General features: G+C 35.5%; 4 protein-coding genes across 4 annotated transcripts; 1 reads left to right on the top strand and 3 right to left on the bottom strand.

Moving 5' to 3' along the window:
• Positions 1–575: 575 nt before the first annotated feature.
• On the bottom strand, positions 576–2908 carry LOC127901334 (pentatricopeptide repeat-containing protein At5g16420, mitochondrial-like). The gene has a single exon (XM_052438439.1). It carries the CDS (start codon positions 2785–2787, stop codon positions 1072–1074), a length of 1716 nt encoding a protein of 571 aa, XP_052294399.1. The 5' UTR covers positions 2788–2908; the 3' UTR covers positions 576–1071.
• Positions 2909–2963: 55 nt separating this feature from the next.
• On the bottom strand, positions 2964–4205 carry LOC127901335 (ATP synthase delta chain, chloroplastic-like). The gene has a single exon (XM_052438440.1). It carries the CDS (start codon positions 3806–3808, stop codon positions 3095–3097), a length of 714 nt encoding a protein of 237 aa, XP_052294400.1. The 5' UTR covers positions 3809–4205; the 3' UTR covers positions 2964–3094.
• Positions 4206–6173: 1968 nt separating this feature from the next.
• LOC127900531 (ras-related protein RABA3-like) lies at positions 6174–7234 on the top strand. Its single transcript, XM_052435643.1, has 2 exons — positions 6174–6610; positions 6694–7234. The coding sequence occupies exons 1-2, from the start codon at positions 6345–6347 to the stop codon at positions 7139–7141; spliced, it is 714 nt and encodes a 237-aa protein (XP_052291603.1). The 5' UTR covers positions 6174–6344; the 3' UTR covers positions 7142–7234.
• A 3828-nt stretch (positions 7235–11062) lies between these two features.
• On the bottom strand, positions 11063–13057 carry LOC127901174 (AAA-ATPase At2g46620-like). Its single transcript, XM_052437755.1, has one exon. The coding sequence runs from the start codon at positions 12633–12635 to the stop codon at positions 11193–11195; it is 1443 nt and encodes a 480-aa protein (XP_052293715.1). The 5' UTR covers positions 12636–13057; the 3' UTR covers positions 11063–11192.
• Between the last annotated feature and the right edge of the window lie 2551 nt (positions 13058–15608).

The following is a 15608-nucleotide window of genomic DNA, read 5'->3' as shown; positions in this document are numbered from 1 at the left end:
ATATTTACAATCATACTATATAACTGGGACCACCATCATACATTGACACACTGAAGTATATGCCCAGATAGTTTTAAACTCTCTCTGATATTCGAGGGGGGCGCCTGCTCTACTCACAATTTCATAGAGAGAGACTGTCTTCACTCAATTAATTGATAATTGAGGAAGAACTGAAACTAACCTCCATAATGCTCTTATGGAAGCTCGAACCCTTGTACTCAATATTGTAAGTGCGACTTCTCCCATTGGACCAAAAGCCCATTAGTGGTTGTTGCTCCATTTACTTGAATCAAATTGGGATTTTCATTTCTTTTTAATGCCATGCACGTGGTAACTATAATGGTAATATTGCTTCTCACGTGAGTTTGATGGATCACATGTCAATTTGGATTAAAACGTTAGTAAATTAATTCTTTTAATTCCTTGTCCTCTTAATTCTTAGTCCTTAATTTCCGAAGCCTGCTCGTGCTATAATCTTCTATTTCTCTTCCAATTACATTCCTTTAAACTCATTTATTCTCCAATGCCCAATTCAATTCCCTGTTCAGTAAAAATAAATAAACTAACTAAAAATATTAATAAAAGAGACTTGCCAATATATGGCTAGAGGGGAAATATATCAACATATTATGCCCCCAATCCACTTCCACGATCAGCATAAAACAGACATACCTGACTGAGTCTCTTTACACTTTGAAAACAATTTGGAGCGTGACCTTGTACATATTTCACAATCAAATAACAGAAACAGCAAACTGTTCCCGTCCTTGTTGTTTGACCTAGTCCTTCCCCAAACAGGCCATTAATAATTAAATCACTTCCTAGTCTGCTCAAATAATTTGGACCTTAACAGCTAAGTCATTGATCTAAATCAAACTGGACTCAGTTTTTGACTCTGCTGTTTGCCAAATGCTCGCGCGACAAAGGCAGCTTCAGTTCCATGTGATCCATGTAACAGCTACTTGCCAGTGAATTCCAACCTCGACCAAGGTAGAAACAGCTGGTTGATCCATGTCTCCTAAGTACCATGAGCAATGTGCAACATGCCATGAAAAAAGCGTGGATCTTCAATTAGCAATTTTTTACTAATAATTCATCAAGTGCACCAGCCCCACTATCCAGATCACTAACAATCCTGGTCAAGAGAAAATTCCAGGAATCACTTTCAACACTTCCACTAGCCGTTGCCATTGAAACAACCTTACCAACCTCTCCTTCATTTCCTGACTCGTACAGGCCCTCGATCAACAAAGAAAAACTTGTCTTATTTGGAAAACAGCCTTTATCCAGCATTTCCTCTAAAATCCTAATCCCCTCCTTTGCATTACCAATCTTACAAAAACCCTGAATCAACATGTTATAAGTAAACACATTTGGTTCAACCCCTTTCTCCACCATATCATCCCACAACCTCCCCGCCTCGGTTAACTCCGCACTCTCACACATTCCTGCAATCAGCGTATTATAAGTTAACAAACTAGGAATGGAACCTCTCTCAAACTCATCAAACAACTTCTTGGCTTCCCAAATCTTCCCTTCTTTACAAAGCCAATGAATAATTGTGCTAGAAATGGCGTTATCTGGCATACAATTCTTCCTCAAAAGTCTTTTCCACAACTCGCAAGCATCCTCAACCTTGCCTTCCTCACACAACAAATCAATAACCTTACAACAAAGAGCCGAACTGGGTACGTACTTTCTCTGAAGCATATCATCAAGCAAGTTACGTGCTTCACCTGATTTTTTCCCCTTACAAAAGGCTTCAATCATAACCCCATAAGTAACTTCATTAGGCTCAACGCCATTATCCTCCATCTCATCCATTACCTTGACAGCATCAGTTAATCTCCCTAGCTTAATATACCCATCCATTAAAACCGTATACGTTGTCGCATCAGGAACCCACCCACGATCCAAAATATCGCCAAAAACTCTCTTAGCATTCTCAATATCTCCTCTCCAAACATACCCACCTAAAATTGTCGTATGCGTCACCAAATTAGGCACCATTCCCATTGATGGCATTTCATCTAAAACCCTAATCGCACCCTCAACGTCATCTTTCTTACAAAGTGCTTTAATCAGAATGTTACAAGTGAACACATTCGGGACGACCTTAAACTTGTGTCGGGAATTCTTGAACATCAAATGAACCAAATCATACCTCTTGTTTTGCACTAAAGCGTTTAACAGAGTATTCAACGACCGTACAGAACGTTGCACGTTAAATTTTTCAATGCGCAAAAATGTCTTGACGGCTAATTCAGGGCGACCGGCGAGACCGTAGTTACGAATGACGGTAATGAATAAATTTTCGCCGCATTTGATTTCCGGGTTTTGTTTTAGCTCAGTGAGGAGAGATTCGACTGCGTCGAAAGCGCGAGCGCGAGCGAGTTTGTGGATGATGGAGTGGTAGGTGTCGTAATTGTGGGAAAAGTTGGGGTGGAATTTTCCGGCGTAGTGGAATATTTGGAGGGCAAGATCGAGATTTTGCTGACGGAAGATCATGGAGACAAGGCGTTTTGGGTAGAGGCGTTGGGGCCAGGGTTTGATGGGGGGTGTGACTGTGATGGTCGAGAGAGAACATCGTGCGCCTCCGATTGATTGGAGAAGGCAACTTGGGGCTGTGATCTTCTGGTGGAGATGACGCAGCATCGCAACCCCAACTGAACAGAGCTCGAACTCAAGAGAAGCAGTTACTGGGTCTTGGTCCTTTTGGACTTGGAGAGTTGTATTAAAGCGTTTGCCTTTTTTTGTTTCCCAACTTTTTGGTAACGAGCAAATCATCTGTTTGAAAAGCCCAATTGATTATTTTATGCCCAAAAATTGTTTTTTCATCGAATTAAATTTTTAGACAATCAATTTTTATCTCCCATTTTATACATATTTAGATGTATTTTCTCGTATTAATCAGTGCACCCGAGGGTTTTTGCACTAATTTGATATCACCAAAAAAAAAAAAATAATAATAAATGAATAAATTACAACACTAATTGTGTAGGACTGTTAAGGTAACTTTGTTGAGAATACAACAATCTTTAGTTATACAGCAACATAACCGTTGCGTCAGCTCTATAAATTGCAATGAACATGATTAAGGATAGGATGGCACTCCCTCCTGAATCAAATTTCTAATCTTGACTTGTGCAGCCCCACAAAGGTTTTGAACTCTCTTAGCAATATGAAAGAGTTGATCTTCCTCCATCTTCTTTGCAGACGAAACAAACACAACTCGAGTCCCAATCAAGTCGTCATAGATCCTCTGAAATTCCTCCAAAACATCACTCACCATGGCCACCTTATTTCTCTCAATCAGCATCCTCAGCAGAGCCGCCAAATACCTATTAACTTTCCAACTACTCAACAGTTCCTTCACTATTTGCCCCTTGTCTTTATCACCCACAAAAGGGTCAGCACAGACAGCTTGAATTTGCTCATTCTTGAGCAACCTTGATAACTTTAGGACATCCCTTTGGACAGCTTCAAGTGAACTGTGGCATAGAGCTTTGTCTAGAAGGGCTGCAGCGTAGCCGCTGGCAGGTTTCTGATGGCTATTTGGGGAAGCTGACTTGGGAGTTGAGGTTCCGGAGGAGGAAATTAACGATGGATAACTATTAGAGAAGCTCCTGCGAGTGAAAGAAGCGGCAGTTTTGTTGGGTCTGGTTGAGCTGAGGTGGGACTGGTGTGGATGAAACTGATGATGAGATTGGGATGTGTTTGGAGGAGCTTTGAAGTTATGTAATTCTCGAGGTGTTGAGTGAAGAGCTGCAAATTTGAAGGTGGAAACCGAGCTTGAAAGAGTATCCATGGATACAAAATTGCGGATGGAAGAAACCAAACTTTTGTCCGTTGGCCTTGGGTTGGGTGGAGAGGAAAGAAATCTAATATAATTTTGTTCTTCTTCTTCTTCTTCTTCTTCTTGTAAGCAAAATTAGATGTGGACGAGTTTCAGCCACAAATGTTTTACTTTCTGCGAGATGTGGCCCAAGGCTCAGAATGTTTTGGATTGGGTCGCATTGGGACTTCGACGTTGGAGCCTGCAAATCACATCCTGACCTGTGATTAAAGCGGCCTTCAAAGCCTGAAAATGACATGTGATGTTTATTTGTTTTCTGTGTTGGTTGTGTGTATCCTTCATCACTTTAATAAGCCAATCCTGAGGAGCATTTGTTTTCCGTGTTGGTTGTGTGTATCCTTCCCTTCGTCACTTTAATAAGCCAATCCTGCATCAAGTTACTTCGTAAATCAGTGAATAAAAAGTTAGATAATGTTCGAGACATTGATGATGAGTTTACTGTTTTCACTACTTCATTATGGTGAATATTTTCGTTCAACGAAAATTATCGGAAAAATTAAGTAGTAATTTTTCAACAACAAAAGCAGCTCAGCTCTCTCATAAGGAATGAAAATTTGCAGTTTTATAAAACTATTTTTATAAAAATTAAGTAGTAATTTTTCAACAACAAAATCAGCGATGATGTGGAACCGCTGGAAAGGAAAAGTAATCCGGCAATTTTCTTCCAGAGTAGGAGGCCCCATGTCATAACTGCATTAGTATTTTGTCGGTGCAAGCATTAGAATGTCCATTAATTTTTTTTTCTTCAATAAATAAATAAACAAATAAAATTGAACGTCCATGAATTCAGAATATCGTATGTTTGAGTTTGATCCCACTCACTTACCTTGAACCCCTAGAATAGACAACTCGCAGCCAGCCCCGCCATGTTGCGAAAAAAGCTGAGACGTACCATCTATAACAAAACGGATGATTAACAATTAGAGTAAACATTAAGTCTTCTTTATTTATTTATTTTTTTAATGTAAAAGAGAACTGCAAGAAAAGGAAAACTGGATTTTCAAATATCAAATACAAAGTTTGTATTAAAACTATTGTGAGTCATTTATTCATTGGTGCTATGATAATATAAAAAAAAATTGAGCATCACTTGCTAAGATCATGTTATGTTGCATTTTATACTTTTTGTCACAATCTAACTAGCATAAATTTAGAGCAATTTTAGGATACTTCGGTAACTCTTCTTTTATCAGTTTATATATATATATAATCATTTTCATATGCGAACATGCATATTTTTTTAAAATGAGAATACACTTTTAAATCATGTTATTTAAAAGAGTTAGTTATTGAATAAATTATAAAATCATGCGGTTTTAAAGTGTTAAAAATTAACTATTTTAAACTCCGTATTTTTAAAATGTGTTTGCATGAAAAAAATGCATACGCGTTATATATATATATATATATATATATATATATATATATATATATATATTATAATAATAATAATTTTTCAACCAGTGATCCATAACTTTAATAAAATTAGAAATTAATTAAAAGACAAAATAAATACAAACTCCAATGCACTATATTTTATCATGTAATGTGTTAAAATTTAGTTTTTTTTATCTTTTAATTAATCCCAGACTTTATTAAAGTCAGGGATACTGATTGGAGCAACCACGCTTGTCACCATGTTATTTTATTTTTACAATTGTTACATTGTATCTAATGATTATAACAGATGATCTACTTTAAAAATGCTCCAATTTAACTGCACCCAAAATAAAATCGTTGGCCCTACCCCTAATTCATTGGAACACCAGTGAAATCTATGTGCAAAGCTTAATTAATTTATTTGTTTCACGTAGATTATAAACACCTCAATGCGACAAGCCGACAAGACATAAAGAGAAAGCTCCTAATCGATCCGCGATTAAGGACCAAGACCTAGACCAACAACTGTTACTTTATTACCTTTATGAACCACTTCAATCATGTTTTTTTAACGAGGAGCCATGGATTATGCCGGGAATTAAGACAGCCGAGTGCATAATTGCAATTCGTTCGCAAATCCCATTAAAAATCCCACTTGGCAGCAATTAGATATAGCTTTTTGACAGACAGACAGGGGGTCAAACCGGCGCGAAGTTTCTTTAAAACATGAAGTACCAAAATTAATTGATAAAACAATAATGCACGGCTTGTCGTCGAGAATGCATTACAAAGAGGACAAGGACTGCACAGTGGGCGTAGACATCGTTTTCATTTTTATTTTTTATTTTTTACTTTTTTTTTTCACTGGCGAGGCTGTGACCGAAAAACCTTGAACCCGGCTTTAGTTTGTCTCCTCATCTTTTTAGACGTTAATTTTTTTTTCCCTCTTCACTTGCCCCCACTTACACCCACCAACACCAAAAGCCAAGACCAAAGCAAAATCAATATATCAAATATTTCATTCATACATACAAGAGGAATATTTAAAAAGAATACATCCCCCTCCAGAGTGAGAATTTTTTCTGGTGAAAGTGAAAAAAAGAAAAAAATGAACGAAGAAATGAGTGGCGATGCCACCGATCATCGTCATCAACAACAAGAGAATATGATTCCTGACAAAATAGACTATGTGTTCAAGGTAGTGGTGATCGGTGACTCGGCCGTGGGCAAGTCTCAGATTCTTTCGAGATTCACCAAGAATGAGTTTTTCTTTGACTCGAAATCAACCATTGGCGTCGAGTTCCAAACCAGAACTGTCACCATCAACGGCAAGATCATCAAAGCCCAGATCTGGGACACTGCTGGCCAAGAAAGGTTTGTCTTTCCGTATCACGAAATAGGGTCCAAAGCTGAATGAAAGTTATTTAACCATTAAGTCTTGTTGCGTTTGCGTTTAGGTACCGGGCGGTGACAAGTGCGTACTATAGAGGTGCCTTAGGGGCCGTAGTAGTGTACGACATCACGAAACGACAGTCGTTTGATCATGTGGCTAGGTGGGTGGAGGAACTGCGCGCTCATGCTGACAGCTCCATCAGGATCATACTGATTGGAAACAAATCTGATCTTGTGGATATGCGGGCAGTTTCGGCGGAGGATGCTGTTGAGTTTGCAGAGGATCAAGGCTTGTTTTTCTCTGAGGCATCCGCACTTAATGGTGACAATGTGGATACTGCCTTTTTCAGGCTGCTCCAGGAAATTTACGGCGCCGTTTCTAAGAAGGAATTGGAATGCGGCAACGGCAAAGTTGATGGGCCGCCGATGCTTGCGGGTTCCAAGATTGATGTTATCTCTGGGGCTGATTTGGAAATTAGTGAGATGAAGAAATTATCTACTTGCTCTTGTTGATTTTTCTTTTTATTATTATTATTATTTTTTAAAAAAAAATGTAACGTCGTACATTATTATTGAGTGAGATTCCTTGTATATTTATTTTCTTTATTTCGTGGCGTGTTTATTACGTTCGATTTGGTGCTCTGTGATGTCCTTTTATGTTTGAATCGATGAGATAAATAATTATGACAAGTATTTATCTCGTTTAATTATTTATGGTATATCATTAAATAGGACTCAACTATCTTCTGATATATTTCTTTATCGTTATTATTCTATTTTATAATTACATTTTACCATTTAATACTTTAATTCTTATCATTTTATTATTAAATACCTAGCTTTATTTTAAAAAACCTAACTTTTATTTTTTTAAAAATGATGACGTTGCAGGGGTATGTAAAGTACTTCAATTTAATAAATTTAATCAGCAGTGATGATTTAATACCAAAAAGAAAAAAAGAATGTGGTAATTTCTCAATAAGACAATACAATTATTTACTATTATTAAATTAAATATTATAATTGATGTGTACTCATTAAATTGATTTAAATAGCCAATTACAAATGTTAAAAGAGCAAGCAACAAAGATAAAATAATTTTCTTAAAATAATTATTTATTTTTATTAAATATATTACTGCAATTTATTTGTATTATTAAAATTAATATAAAATTAGCATCAGTTTCTTGTTAGGGATCATCAAATACCACTTAATATTTTTTGAAAACTTTGGTGGTAAAGTGATATGTTAGAAAATATTATCTGGGCATTTGATAATATCCCTTCTTAATATAATCATTTAATTTCAAAAATTTCAACATTGAAAAACATTTGATAATCCAAATTTTTGTTTCCTTATTTTTTTTTTTTTAATTTTGAAAGATAAAATGAAAATATTTAGGTAGAATTCGATAACATTCCACTATTTATTACACCAGCATTTGAATTAGGCAAATATAGTCGGTCCAACTATTCTTCGGGCTAAAGCCTATGTTTACAGGCCGTTGGACCCAAGCAAACTACTTTCACTGGTGCAAAAACCAACGAGCTTTATATTTGAAATTGTATCTACTGCAAATTTATCCGATTGCAGAAGTTTGAATCCAGGATGTGGTCTAGCTTGGCTTCAAATTAATTCGAATCCAATCAAATTTGAATTTTAATTGGATTGAATTATCAGTTCTGTTTTTCAAGGTGGCCCGATGTGTTTAACGGAAACACGGAATTGATTAAGTCATTTTTTAAAAAAATGTAAAAATGACCAAATTGGATTTAATATATATCTATTTAAAGAGAGATTTTGGTGGTTTAAGAGCATGGGTACCTTAAGCATTATTAATTGAAACACATGCATGATAAAGAGTGAATGAAATATAATAATTTCATTATTTCAAAAAATTAAATTGGAGTTTGAAGAGTCCAAAGATTTATGAACTCGCTTTGGGAAGTTTGCACGTTGCTTCGCACATTATATGTCACTTTTTTGATTGACCTTGTCACCTTAAATATTTGACAGAACTCCGGCTGATTATACCCGAAACTTAACCTTATTGAGTGACTTATAATGTAACTCTGAATGATTTGTTAGGTGGATGAAAAACCTATACTCTTTTGGCTTCTTGAAGAATCTTTTATGCCTTTTCAAAAGGAAAGAAGAATTCTTTATTGATCAGTTGAAATATTCTTTATTGAACAGTGGGCACCATAAAAAAAATTAAATCAAACCCGCGAGTTTGTTATTAAATACTGAAAGAAGCAATACCATCGGACAATCTAACATGTACAGCTTGGTAGAGGAAAAAATCTGCAACTGCAAGAATTGTCAAATATAATATTTTCCTTCATTATTCACCCATTTCGATCTATCAAGTGAGGACGTGAAGTGATAGCATTGCGTGTTAGCTGGACTTGTACTCTTGTCCATTTTTAATCCTTCGAAATCAAACCAACACTACTTCGGTTAGGTATTATCGGCGATGACTTTTTAACTCATATATATATCAATAGTTTTTTTGTCCAGAATCTTAAAGTACAGGAAAAATTTTAAAACCGCGGAATTTTAAAGGCTTAAAACTTAAAGTGTTTAAACCGCATGGTTTATTCGTTTTCCAGAATATTCCCGCAAGAACACAGGTATATATAATTCTAAGGAATAAATCGAATAAATTGTTTCTTACAAATGCAGTAGTAGAACTTGACTTTTTGGCTAAAATTTTTGGATCAGAATTCTCTCATGATCTGATCATTTATTGAGCAAATAATTTCATTACTGATTGGTAGTTAAACAATAAAAAAGTAAAAGAAGTTAAATTTTATCCATACATTATCACTAAAAAATACATGATAAAATATCTTTAAAAATTTAGTTGAGTTCAAATAAGAAGAGTATCATATTCCATAATTCTTTCAAGCGCGTGGCTTAATAGTTAACAATAACGATTCATTACCTTTGAAAGAGTTCACATGTTTGCGTGTGCGGGCATATTTCCGGACGAAACAATGCAATCACACACTAGGATTTGGGCCATTCGTGCGATCTTATGAAATCATGTTATCGCATTCATTCATGCCTGGCGTATATGTCATATTCATATAATAAAAATTGCAAAGCAACTTTTCTCCCATACTTACAATTATTGAATCATGCTCCACAATTATTACAAATACGCAATCATAGATCTATATAGAAGCTTACACGAACTGTCACACGAGCATTGAAACAAGATTTCATGTTAATTATTCCTTAAATTCGGAAATAATTGGGGTTTAATTCATCACTGCTTCTTAGAAGTATCCATTTATAAAAAATATTGTCTGATTTTATCAGTAAACAATGTTAAATCATTTTAAAGGCGGCAGACTTCGAAACCCGCAAGCCGTAACTCGCGCGGTCGCGGGGCAGCTCTGGGGGTGGCTTAAATATTCATTTTGTTTCTGGTAGTAGTAGCTACTGGCTGTGAAATTCGGTTCCGATACAGCAATTAAAATCGAGGATAAGACGTGATATGACATTCTCCGATATCAGCTGGACCAGCTGGCTTTGACCACCCTCCTTAATTTTCTGATATCAATTTTATCATGCATCGTTTGTTCTTTAGCAATTGTCATATATATATATATTGTTTTTCAAAACTGTTTGAATTGAAATTTTGTCCAACTAATCTTTTCGATTGTGGACCAATTGGAGAGACGGGACTTTCATTTTGGCTTATCCCGGACGACGGCTGAAAACAAGTTAACAACCAGAAGAAACCAGAATTTTGTTAAACGTTGATCTCGAATTTACTGTATTAAATAAATCACAGTCAAATGTTAAAGGAAGCGTATATTTATGTAGAATTTTCGAATTATACTTAATAGACATCTTAATCGTACTATAAACTATAAAGCTTATCGATTTCATATTTCCAGTAGACATGAGATTGTAAATTTGTAATATCCATTCCGCAAGACTATAAAAATTTAAAAAAAAAAAAAGAAGAAGAAGTTGACAGCCAATGAGACAAACCCTCCTCACATTCATTTTTTTAATTTTGGGTAACGAATAATGAACTATGTTCCACGTACAGCCACATTCATGATTCTTGGCTATGCTTTGGTCCAACAGTATGTGTCTAAAGAAAAGATGACTACCACAAGAATAGTTAGAAAATGATGAAAACTCCTTGGCAATCCGTAGCAGAAAAGGAGCAGCATCGCAACGAGAATAGAGTAATGGACGAATTTCCCTACTAAATCATAGAGGTTCAGTGACTCAGTTCTAGTAGTCAGTGGTTCGGACCACTTGCAAAAAAGATCAGCACCGATCTCTAATTTCAGCCCCCTCACTCAATGGGGCGCACTATATATCTGGGTTTTTGAGTACATATTATTAAGATACATATTTTGAAGAGAGAAATTAATCGATTTCAACAAAAACATCAAGGCAACAAATTAAAGATGAAAAATAGAATATCGTATCTATTAATTTATGTTGTTCCTATGTATAATCACCACCCTCAAATTAAAGCTTACCATGGTGCCAATTTTTTACATCGTCGATTACAAAATATGAACCACACGATCAACTATGGTTTTCGGCTGCAGCCAAATCGAACGACTGAGATTTTCTACTATTCTTCAACGTCAATAAACCGTACAACTTTCTAAACTCCTTGACAGTATTTTCTCTGCTAAATACCCCACCGTGTTCACCCGAATCGGCATCCGTTGACTTCTTTGACCCGCTTTTATCCAAGCGCCGTCCGGCATTCGCTGCCCCCCTCCCCTCGCCGTCGGTTTGCAAAGCCGTGATCACCGATTTCAACGCCCGACTAGGCGAGTTCCGGTTCGCAATCATCAGCTCGCCGATCTCCGCCGGGCTCAAACTCGAACCGTTTTGAAAGATCTCTTCCACTTGAGGAAACAACTTGTGATCTTTCAGCCCTAAATAACTGCTCGCTAGTGTTTTAAACGAAGAAAAATCGCACAGAGGAAAATGAATGTGAACGTCAATGCGTCCGGGTCTTAAAAGGGCCTGGTCAACGTGATCTTTGCTGTTCATCGTGAAGACCATCACTCGCTCCTCGAAGCAGCAGGAATTCAAAACCCCGTCCATGAAGTTCAATACACCCGATAAGCTCACAGCCGCTGGTTTCTCAACCAGAAACCGATCAAGATCCTCGATCAATATCACCGACTTGCTCGTGGTTTGCAGTAACAGGGATTTGAGATCCGCGTCATCAGCGACTCTGGAAAGATCGACATCGTACACGTCGTAGGACATGAAACTAGCCATGGCAGCCGCGAAGCTTGATTTCCCGGTTCCGGAGGGGCCGTACAGTAGATAACTCCGTTTCCAGACACGGCCCAACCGATGGTAATAGTGCTTGGCCTTGAGGAAAGACTCAAGATCGGATTTGACCCGATTTTTGAGATCGGTCTCCATGGAAATCGTGTCAAAAGTGGAGGGATGCGTGAATGGAACAGATCTCCACCGCCCGCAGCAGCCATCACGATCGTTTCTGAGATTGACGAAGAGCCTCAAATCTCTCTTTTTCTTCTGCTCGAGCTCGTCGGAAACCGCGTGTATGTGTTGGAGATAAGGGCGGAGGATTCTTCGTCTGTCGGCTTTCCTGAGCTTCAAAACGAGGGTTCTGGCGGTGGCGGAGTCGTCCTGGTTGGCCCAAGAAAGTGGAGCTCCGAGGAAATTGTCTTGGATGAGCTGGTTTGGATCGAGGCCGAGGACGATGTCGTTTGATTTCTTGCCGGTGAAGAGGTTGGTGAAATCTGAGTCTTCGATTGAAGTTAAAGAATTTAAATAAGCATACACTTTGCGGTAGAGTTGATTCTCCTGCATGCCTTCGTTGAATTCTGGTACCTTGAAGAACTGGTGCACGTGCAAACAATCTTCGATGAATCTCCACCATTTTTTCGCCACAAATATCAAACCGGTCTTGAACAATAACACGCGAATCATAAACAATAAACAACCAATTACCAACAATACGATTATCGCCCTCATCATGACTCACGACTGACGAGGCAAGCAGCTGGCTATACAATCACAAAAGCCTAACTCATGTTGAGATTGAATTAATTCTCAAAAGAAGACCGAACGACGGAACCCGGTTCAAATCAATCAAATGAGAGATGATCCCTAAAAGAGGAGACAGGCGGCGGCGGATTGCCGGCAATGTCAAAAAAGAGGTAGAGGCAGGAACGAGAGACGAATTACAACAACTACTAATTAATACGACGACTAATTTTATCAACCTATTGTGTTAATTTATTAGACGGCATATGAGGGGAGAGGATGGAGAATTGGAGATGATGATGATGATGATCGATTAATAATAAATAAAATAAAATAAGATAAAATTGCTATTTGTATCTCCGTCAAAATTGTAGCTAGCTGCTAGCCAGCCAACCAGCCTAAATAAGAAGTCATTAAAATGGTCGTCCTCGTATATACATTTTTTATGTGTTTAAATTTCTTTAGAATTTGTCTTCTTTACACACACGGTTTGGCCACGTTGGAATTTGGAATTTTCGCACCTCATTTTAGTTAATTTACATAAAATAGCCGAAATATTTGATTCGTTAAAGTGGAACTTTAACAGATCAAAATCTTGATTAGCGTAAAGTCTTCTAGATTTCGACCGTAGATCCCAGCCCCAGCCCATCTTTTCCCTAAAGGGTGGTGCCTCTGAATTTCTTTCATAATGGGATGAATGGGGGTATTTACGGTATTAAACATGTCAGTTTGAACATTATTAAAAAAAAAAAAAAATTTGCAGCAGAGGTTAAGGGAATCATTTAGATAATTATTTTTTCATTAATAATGAAGAAAGTAGCTCGTGTGTCTTATGCATTATCCATGAGTAATGTCGTCATACCATTAGCTAGTTAAGAATTGAGATAATTATTGCCGGAGTCGAGTATCTTGTGAATAGTTATATAATGAAGAGTCGTCCCTCACAAGCCACAAATCACAACTGAGTTATACAAATGCTGTTCACAGCTCCCATTCTTTTTGGGTCAAAAGAAAAGGAATTTTGTTTTCCCCCCCCCCCCCCCCCCCCCAAGTTTTTGGTCATGCGTATTGCGTAGGGTAGTCATTCATGCTTAATTCTTCGACATAAATGAATAGATCATACAAATAATATTTTGCCCCAAAAAGGAAATTTTTTTTTTTAAAAAAAAAAAACTCTTTTATTTGAATATATCATCTCGTAATGAATTTCTAGCAAATAAAAGTTCTTACTGTGATTTTATGGAAATGATATTTAGCAAATGCTAGGGAAAAGTTCCTAATTCTATGATCTCAACAATCTTTTCCTAATATAAAATTCGACAGATTTATTGGTTGTACTAACTCTTTATGTTCTATGAAATTCTAGTATGTATAATTTATTAGATTATAATACAATTATAATAAAGTTAAAAAATTTTGCATATTAAAATTAATATATACCACTTATTTTTTTACTGTTTTGATAATAGTTAATAACTCCGCAGCATAATTTTATTGTGTTACACTTATTTTCAAATACACTTTTATTTATATTTGTTATAAATAAAAATAAATCATATAAACAAAAATAAAAATAAAGATTAAGTAATAAAAATAAGAAATATATGTTTTGTTATAAATAAAAAAATTAATAAAAAGATACTTTTCTCATACTTTTTATTATTTTTTAAACATCTCTTTTATAATAAATATGTATCTCATATTCTCAATACAAATTATATAATAAATGACTCATTTATCCTTCTTTTCCTTTAAAGTGTTTGTGCCAAAGGAATTTTTAAATATTATGAAAATAGTAGGAGAGTAATTGGTATATATTAATTTCTGTCAACAATCTCCCCAAAAAATTATGTGCCTCATAAGCTTATTTCAATAATATAATGTGAAGTAGAGTTTATGGTTAAATTTTTATCATTATCAAAGATAATCATATATAATTAAGTTTGCTTGAAGCTTTCATGGTGGAAGATAACAAAGTACAAACTTTGAAAATTTATTTACATTAATAATAGCTAAAATACATAGTTTGTATTCTAATTAATTGATATGATATCTAATGTATTATTCTTTGAAAGATGGAGTAAGATTATCATATTAATAGAAATATAAAGCCAACTAATGCTTAACACAAAACAAGAAATAATTGGTGATAAACAGATTGGGATGCAAATTATGTATTACAGCTATGTAACCATAATATTATTAAATTTCAAATTATCATTATTGAGATAATTTCTCAGCATTGATGAATAGGCACATCAAGTGCCATGTCGTTTAGGCTATTAGACGGAATACTTTTTAAATAGTTTTGTTTTACTAGCAATCTAAGTTCAAATCTTGAGATACCAATTTTGAATTCTAATTTTTTAACATATTATTTCGGTTTTTTTTTTTCAATTCTAAATTGCATTAATTAAAATGAGTGCATTTAGTCGCACTTATCGAATAAAATTATACGGCTAGTAAAGACTCAACCAAGTCCACAATAGCAACATATGATAGTTGAAATTCATGACTTTGATCATAGTTTTTTTATAATTTGAATAATACTATGTTTGTTCCCTCTACTTGACTTCTCAAAATATGGAACAGACAAACAACGGCTACCGAAGACTACTCATTGCTTTGTTCTCCTGTAATTTTCATTCGTTTGAAGAGACCAAGTAAATTACCCAATAAGCTTTTTAACAAATGTCGAGTTTTGAAATGATGATATTTGAACATTTCAACTGCAATCTAACTGGCATCAAACCGAAGGCTGGCTACCATTTTGAGCGTCTCTAAAAAAATTTTCAAATATGATATTATTATTATTTATTTAAAAAATCACATGAATATTTAAAATTTTAAAAAATATTTTAATTAAAATTCTTTAAATAAAAAAATAATTATTTCTCTTTAATTTTATAGAGTTACTTTCTCCCTTTTTAATTTATATTTTATTATTTTTATTAGAGAGAGTGA

Source organism: Citrus sinensis, chromosome 3 (assembly GCF_022201045.2).
Source record: "Citrus sinensis cultivar Valencia sweet orange chromosome 3, DVS_A1.0, whole genome shotgun sequence".
NCBI classification, from domain to species: domain Eukaryota; kingdom Viridiplantae; phylum Streptophyta; class Magnoliopsida; order Sapindales; family Rutaceae; genus Citrus; species Citrus sinensis.
The sequence above is the reverse complement of the archived record's forward strand: the minus strand, read 5'-3'. Positions and strand labels throughout refer to the sequence as shown.

Excerpts from the sequence above, each read along its gene's own strand:
- LOC127901334 (XM_052438439.1), bottom strand. The coding sequence starts at position 2,787 with ATGATTTGCTCGTTACCAAAAAGTTGGGAAACAAAAAAAGGCAAACGC.
- LOC127900531 (XM_052435643.1), top strand. The coding sequence starts at position 6,345 with ATGAACGAAGAAATGAGTGGCGATGCCACCGATCATCGTCATCAACAA. Across the intron at positions 6,611-6,693 it reads GACACTGCTGGCCAAGAAAG|GTACCGGGCGGTGACAAGTG; the intron begins GTTTGTCTTTCC and ends GTTTGCGTTTAG.
- LOC127901174 (XM_052437755.1), bottom strand. The coding sequence starts at position 12,635 with ATGATGAGGGCGATAATCGTATTGTTGGTAATTGGTTGTTTATTGTTT.
- LOC127901335 (XM_052438440.1), bottom strand. The coding sequence starts at position 3,808 with ATGGATACTCTTTCAAGCTCGGTTTCCACCTTCAAATTTGCAGCTCTT.